This window comes from Moschus berezovskii, chromosome 11, assembly GCF_049115385.1.
Source record: "Moschus berezovskii isolate FMDL1 chromosome 11, NW_MosBer_1.0, whole genome shotgun sequence".
In the NCBI taxonomy this organism is placed as follows: Eukaryota; Metazoa; Chordata; class Mammalia; order Artiodactyla; family Moschidae; genus Moschus; species Moschus berezovskii.
This window is the reverse complement of record NC_142470.1, coordinates 106231372-106238980: the sequence shown is the minus strand read 5'-3', so window position 1 is coordinate 106238980 and position 7609 is coordinate 106231372. Positions and strand designations below refer to the sequence as shown.

Here is a 7609-nt window from a genome sequence, read left to right as displayed (position 1 = left end):
ATGTGCTTGTGAGGGTGTGAGGCATGAATGCTTGTACACACGTGTAATGTTCATGTGTGTGAGTGCGTGCAGGCTTGTGTTCATGTATGTAAGCAGCTATGATATCAAATAAAAGATTACCCATTTCTTCCCTTATGTCCCAAATTAGAACTTGGGATATGTGGTTCCTTCAATAGGAAATTTCTAATTTGGGAACTGAGGTATGCAGAAAGAAAAAGGAAACGTGTTCCACTGTTCTAAATTAAAAATATAAAGTGAGGTAAAATTAAAAACAAACAATCAGCATTATACATTGCTGGTGAGGGCATAATTCATCACAAGCTGCTTAGATAACAGCAAGTCACAAAATATATTCATACCATTTGGCTCTCTTATTTCTGGGAATTTATTGTAGAATATAACTGGAGATGTTTGGCAATAGAAGAAAGGGTACAAAAAAGATAATCATGGGACTTCCCTGGTGGTCCAGTGATTAAGAATCTGCCTGTCAACACAGAAGACACGGATTCGATCCCTGGTCTAGGAAGACCCCACATTCCACGGGGCAAATAAGCCCATGAGCCGCAACTACCGAAGTCCATGCGTCCTAGAGCCGGTGCTCCACGGCAAGAGAAGCCACCGCCATGAGAAACCCACACACGGCAGCAAACAGTCTCCCAAGCTCGCCACAACTACAAAAGGCCTGTGCGCAGCAACGAAGGCCTAGAGCAGCCCCAAGTAATAAAATACAAGTTTTAAAAGCATAAAAAATGCAAACCCAGAAACGGAACCAGATGCGACATATCAATGTCTGTCAGATAGAAGTAAACTTCAGGGCAAAGAAAACAACCAGGTACAGAGAGACATTCAGCTCAATTCAGTCGCTCAGTCGTGTCCGACTCTTTGCGACCCATGGACCGTGGCATGCCAGGCCTCCCTGTCCATCAGCAACTCCTGGAATTTACTCAGACTCATGTCCATTGAGTCAGTGATGCCATCCAGCCATCTCATCCTCTGTCGTCCCCTTCTCCTCCTGCCCTCAATCTTTCCCAGCATCAGGGTCTTTTCAAATGAGTCAGCTCTCTGCATCAGGTGGCCAAACTATTAAATTTCAGCTTCAGCATCAATCCTTCCAATGAATATTCAGGACTGATTTCCTTTAGGATGGACTGGCTGGATCTCCTTGCAGTCCGAGGGACATTCAGTTCAGTTCAGTTCAGTTCAGTCGCTCAGTCATGACCGACTCTCCGCGACCCCATGAATCACAGCACGCCAGGCCTCCCTGTCCATCACCAACTCCCGGAGTTCACTCAAACTCATGTCCCCAGAGTCGGTGATGCCATCCAGCCATCTCATTCTCCGTCGTCCCCTTCTCCTCCCACCCCCAACCTTTCCCAGCTTCAGAGTCTTTTCCAGTGAGTCATAATGATAAAAAGGTCAATCCACCAAAAAGACACAGAAATCGTATGTGGTACGTGCCAGATAACAGAAGTGCAAAATATCTGAAGCAAAAACTTAAAGGAGACACAGACAATTCCCCAATTATTGCTGGAAATTTCAACAGCACTCTTTCAACCAACAGAACTTGACGAAAATCAGCAAGGGTATAAGCTGTAAGAACTCAATACCATCAACCAACAGAATTTTATAACCATTTACCTTCCACCCAACAGTACAATCTTTCAAGCACCTACAGAAAATATACCAAGAGGACAGAACCACCAGATCCTAGACCATATACAAACCTCAACAAATTTTACACAACATGAGATATCACAATATACCTAGAATGGCTCAAACAAAAAACAGAGACAGTATAAGGATGCAAGGAAAATGGATCTCTTCTGCATTACTGTCCTGGGTGTTCACTGGAGGGACTAATGTTGAAGCTGAAACTCCAATACTTTGGCCACCTGACAGAGAGAGCTGACTCATTTGAAAAGCCCCTGATGCTGGGAAAGATTGAGGGCAGGAGGAGAAGGGGACGACAGAGGATGAGATGGCTGGATGGCATCACTGACACAATGGACATGGGTTTGGGTGGACTCCAGGAGTTGGTGATGGACAGGGAGGCCTGGCGTGCTGTGATTCATGGGGTCGCAAAGAGTCAGTCACGACTGAGCAACTGAACTGACTGACTACATTACTGGTGGGACCATAAAATGAAAGAGCTACTTAGGAAAACGTTTGACAGTTTCTTCAAAAGATAAAAATTTACCACATGACCTGATAATCACACTCCTGGGCATTTATTCCAGAGACATGTAAACGAAAATTTATACAAAAACCCACTTAGAAATGCTCACAGCAGCTCTATCTGCAATAGTCCCAAACTGGAAACAAGCAAGATGCCACTCAACAAGTGAGCAGTTAACAAGAACTATGGCACATTCAATCCACAGAACACTGCTTTTTGTTGCTGTTGTGGGGTTGCTCGGTCATGTCTGATTCTTTGCGACTCCATGGACTGTAGCCTGCCAGGCTCCTGTGTCCATGGCATTTCCCAGGCAAGAATGCTGGAGTGGGTTGCCATTTGCAACTCCAGCGGATCTTTCTGACCCACAGATAGAAACTGCGTCTCCTGCAGTGGCAGGCGGGTTCTTTATTACTGAGCCACCTGGATATTCCAAGTAATACGTAGTCATAGGAAAAACTTAGAGCAAACCCATTTGACGCTCCCACCAGTAATGCAGAAGAGATACATTTCCCCTGCATCCTTATACATCCTTTTTGTTTCAGCCATTCTCCTAGGTGTATTGTGATGCTTCATTATGTTGTTTAAACCTTGTTGGGGTTTGTATATACATCTCTTTCTCCCTAACCCTTGTATCCTCTGCAGAGTTATCTACCAACGGTAGATATGTATATTTCCATTCTTCTGTTTTCCTTCATACACACATATACAATTTATTTCACACTTCTAAAAAAGGTTTTCTTAAACCACAGCTTTAAATTTCTATGTAGTCAAATTTGTCCATCTTTACTGACTTAGACTGAACTATTAGTTATGGGAACTTTAGGTACTGGAAGAAACTGGATGAAATGAAATGGGACTTCCCTATGCTCTCAATGTAAGTTAATCACATACACACACACACATCGAAATAGCTCAGGTAGTTTTGTTTTTTTAATCCCTTAGAAAGGCAAAAACATGGGCCATATGACTTCATCCTCTGGATGTTACTAAACTGGGGTGAGAAAGGATATAAGAAGAACCAACCTGTACGTGGGATTGAGCCAACCAGACTCACTGTGCTCAGAATTTGGATGACAGAGACTGACCACTCACAAAGGGGTGGAGACCCTGTGACGGCAGAGTCAAAACTGGCCCCTGGCCACGCCGGCTCAGTGGGCGTCACTAGGCGAGCAGCGGAGACTGCCAGGCTCCCGTCGGTGAAGGCACCTTGTGAGAGAATAGCACCTTTCAGAACTAATCTGGGTAGTAAGTAGTTTCCTGCTTCTTGCAACCATCAACCCTGACTAAAACATATGCTTTGGAAAGGGAGATAAAAAGGCAACAGAATTTCTTCTGCATCCTAATCTGCCATGGCCCTGTCCTTATACTGCTAAAGTTTAAGAGAGCTATCATTTAAACAACCTAACCTTCATCTCTCCCTTCATCTGACACACCCAAGTCGGTGAGACTGGGGTTGAAGTAAGATGAGGTCTCTCATAAGGAAGGAAACCAGAAGAGCTCACACGCTGAAGACCTTTTAAGCAGTATACCTGAACTCCAGTTTCCACCCATAGGGGCTCCAATGTTGAAGGTGGGTACCTGGAATTTAAGGGCTTCCCTGGTGGCTCAGACAGTAGAGTCTGCTTGCAATGCAGGTGACCCAGGTTGGATCCCTGGGTTGGGAAGATCCCCTGGAAGAGGAAATGGCAACCCACTCCAGTATTCTTACCTGGAGAATCCCATGGACAGAGAAGTTGCAAAGTCCATGGGGTTACAAAGAGTTGGACACGATTGAGCAACTAACACTTTCACTTTACTTTCATGAAGGTCCTCTTAGATACAAGATCACAGATAACACGGAGGTTGGAATTCCTTCATTCATCACTAAGTCATTAATTACTGGAGGGCAGCAGAGGGATAGGATGTGCAAAGAGGTTTCCATCTCTCAGGACCAAGGGTGAGAGACCCCACCTACTGACTCAGGCCCAGCCAAGAGCCCCCCAGGGCAGCAGCAATCACTCTAGGCCTGGTGAGCCTAGGGACTAAACTGAAAGGGGTTAATGAAGGTCAAGCCACCATCTCCTCACCTCCTGCGCTAATTTCCACTTCCGGTCTCCCTTTTCAGAATCCCAGCACAGTGAGTGGAAGAACAGATACTGGTATCAGACTGGGTTCAGTCCTGCTGTGTGGCTTCTCTGTGCCTCAGTTTCCTCATCTGTAAAAGGGGAATTACAGCACCCACCTCGTGGGTATTGCAGGCATCAGGAAGATGGTCAGCAGAATTACCATAGTATTTTAGCTTTTGTTTTCTGTGCCATTCCACTGGGTGGTTACCAGAACAAAAGTAAGAAGTTGACTGAAGACATGTGGAAGCAATCCAAAATGTTTTTATTTTTAATTGTTTTGGCTAATGGAAAAACAGAACTGTCACAGCAGCTCAGCTCGATACCCCATCCAGCCCAGGACTGTCCCAGCGTTGGAGCCGAGGACAGGTCTTCCTCCATCTTCAAACAAAGGCAGCTTTCACAGGGCATCAACACGCATCTGTCACCTGAGAACTCAGCTAAGCCCTCTGGATCCTTCTACTGGAAGGCGCCAGTAGTGTCACCTTCCGAGGTTAGGGACTCTGGGTCTGCTACGTGACTGGCAGAGGAAAGCTTCCTTCTCCACTTCTAGAAATGTGGCTAGAGAAGTATGGAATTGGGGAGCGTGATTCTCGGGACTTCAGCTACTTCCCCCTTTAGCCCATCCCTCCACAGTGCAGCAGAACCAGGTTCCCACTACTCCCCTTCTCCAGCTGTGGCATCCTTCCCGGTGTATAAGCTAAGCCTCAGGAAATCATTCGTGGGAAGCTTACTAGGATTGAGACAAACGTGGGATGTTTCTTCAGCTTCTCCTTTGGCCCCAGCCCACAGGGGAGTCAGCATCTTTCAGAGCAGCCCCCAGTGCTGTCCAGAACGCACTCCTAAGTCATGAATGGGCTGCTCGGGAACTGCGCTGAACAACTGCTAGCAGCTTCACACAGGTCTCAGTCTCACTGTGCTCAGCTCCTCTCTGTGTGTTACTGTCCTACCTGCAAAGTCACCAAACCCCTGACACTGGACGTCTTTTTCACATTTCATACCTTCCTCCAACTCACTGAATGCTGCCTGAATTTCAGCAAGCAGTTACCTGCCCACTAATGCAAGGATGCAGGCTGATTCTGTGTGAATCACTTCGGAGACCAGCTCGGCAGGAGGTCGGGACCTGCCCACTCCACGCCTGTAGTGTACACTGCCCCGGCCCTGCCCGGACCGCCCAGTTTGCCTTGTCTGAGATTCCGCTACACCACAGGCTCCCTCCCGGCTGCCACTCAGACTGGACTGAGGCTCCTGGACTGAACACAGGTGGCTTGCTTTGGATACACACTGCCCTCAGGTCAGGATCCTCACCACAGGTCCAGCCACGGTATGCTGTGGGTCCTCCCTGTCTACAGATACTGAAGAGTCATACGTGGGATGCCTTACACCTGGGTTGGAAACTTTCTAGAGTACAACAGGGAAAGAAGTCTGCTCTGGAGGATAGATTCTAAACCAAATCTAAAAATACTTTTGCACACAAGTGTCATGAGGAGGTGAGGAAGGGCTCAGAGCCCCTCCTCAGTAATCACTTCTCCAGGGACCTCCACCTCCAGGACTCAGGTTGGTACTGAGCACCCTGCAAAGGAGAGTCAATGCTGATTATCCTCCCACTTCTGAGCAAGAAAACAAGAATCACATACAGAGCTCAAACAGAAACACCAAAGCGTGGCATCTGTTGTCTGATGTCAGAGTTTCACGACAAACGGCCAAGATGTTCATTTAGTAGCTGTCCCTGCTCCACTACTGAGCACAGAAATTTCAGGGGTTGTGGCTTCTTTCCTCTGGCCTGGCAAATTCTCATCTCCAGTTGAATCCACAATTCCTTAGGTGCCAGATGCAAAGCCTCAAGCCCAGAGCGTCTTCATCACTGACGTGCCCTCCAGGCCACTCTGTTTGCTGTCCCCTTCGTCCTCTTCAGCCTTTCTGGGCCTGCAGGCTTTCTGAATACAAGAACTGCCCAAACATGATGGAAAAAAGAAAAGCTGGCTTTCACCTCCCGGCAACTGCTGTTCCCCTTGTCTGTAAGTGGTCAAAGGGACTGAAAGATGACAGTCTGGTTCTCTGTGCGCTCTCATGGGTTTGGAGTGGAGTCCCCAGGTCTCAGCAGGTACTTGGTACCCAGTGTGGCTCCCACGGTGAGTGCTGCCTGGAAAGACCTCTCCCACAACTGTTTGGTGGACGACAGACGGACAGAACAAGCCCCCCGCACTGAGCCGCCAGCTGGGGGCCGGGATGATCCTTGCCCTCAGCACAGGGCTCTCGACCCCAACTCCTACAGCCCCGGACCACACAGATGTCTCCTCCTAACTTGGCGCGGGGAGGTGCTCCTTTATCACGATGCAGTGAGCAGTCCGACACCGCTTCCTGGGTCAAGTTACAGCTACTGAGAGGGAAGCAGTGCCTCAGATTCGTGCCCAGCCAGGCCTGCTGCGGGCCTGGAGACTCTGGGCATCAGGCCTGTAGCGACCGGGGCACAGGGCCCCCTTGCTGCTGCTGTGTCACTTTGCCTCATGATTACACAAGACCCGGAGGCCCAGCCCTGAAGACAGATGACAGAGAGGCAAAGATGACTGCGTTAAAGAGGCCTGTGGACAAGTGGACCGCTCAGCAGGACCGCGCCGCCGCTCAGGCCTCACCGTGCAGCAGCTGTCACCAGCCTGGCAAAGGAAGACATGTGGCACAGTGTCCTCAAGGGGCTGGAGGCAGGCGCTGTGGCGGGAGAGGCAGTGAACAAGGTCAACAGTTTGCCAGGTTAACACAACTGACCCTCTTACTAAGCCAGTTACCCCACCCTGAGAACTTATCCCAAAGCAATAGTGCTCGATGGGGGAAAAGGCAGAGGTACAAGGACAGGTGCTCGAGCAGCCCAGGGATAAGTATAACAGAGACTCTGCAGCCAGAGCGCCACCCCTGCTGCTCTTCAGGGCAGTGGCTCCCATCCTCTGCGCCGTCGTGCCTCCTCTGTTCTCTGCCCCCCCAGGGCTGCTGTGAGATTACACGGGACAGTCTGCGGAAAGCACCTTTGCCAACCACAATCACTGGCTCTTATTATTATGTTAAAAAAAGGAAAGAACACAAGAAAGGAAGCAGGTGACTTGTTAAGGGTGACAGAATTGAAGAGAAGTTTCCCATGACTGCTCCGGCAGTATCACTGCTCTAGGTCAAGTTCATTGTTTAAGTGCTATGGAAGATGCCATGAACTGTTGAGCCCTGCAGCTTGGGAAGAGGTAAGTAGAGAGAGTTGGCCTTTTTCCACAAAGGTTTTCCCTATTTCTCTAGTTCCACCTTTGGAAAACTCCCAAGAAGTCTCTGAGGATGCAGTAAAGGCAGGGAG

At 48.6% G+C, this 7609-nt stretch overlaps 1 protein-coding gene across 12 annotated transcripts in view; it reads right to left on the bottom strand.

Moving 5' to 3' along the window:
* Positions 1-1943: 1943 nt before the first annotated feature.
* KANSL3 (KAT8 regulatory NSL complex subunit 3) overlaps positions 1944-7609 on the bottom strand; it is a 44553-nt gene continuing 38887 nt past the window's right edge. For 2 of the 12 annotated variants that reach the window (XM_055401067.2, XM_088841672.1), the window contains one exon: positions 1949-4370. In XM_055401067.2, the coding sequence (XP_055257042.1) occupies positions 4329-4370 (42 nt within the window). In that variant the 3' untranslated portion in view covers positions 1949-4328. Of the gene's footprint in view, positions 4371-4443; positions 6985-7609 lie in introns of those variants that run through there. The other 10 variants (XM_055401070.2, XM_055401072.2, XR_008682553.2 and 7 more) reach the window with 9 other exon arrangements.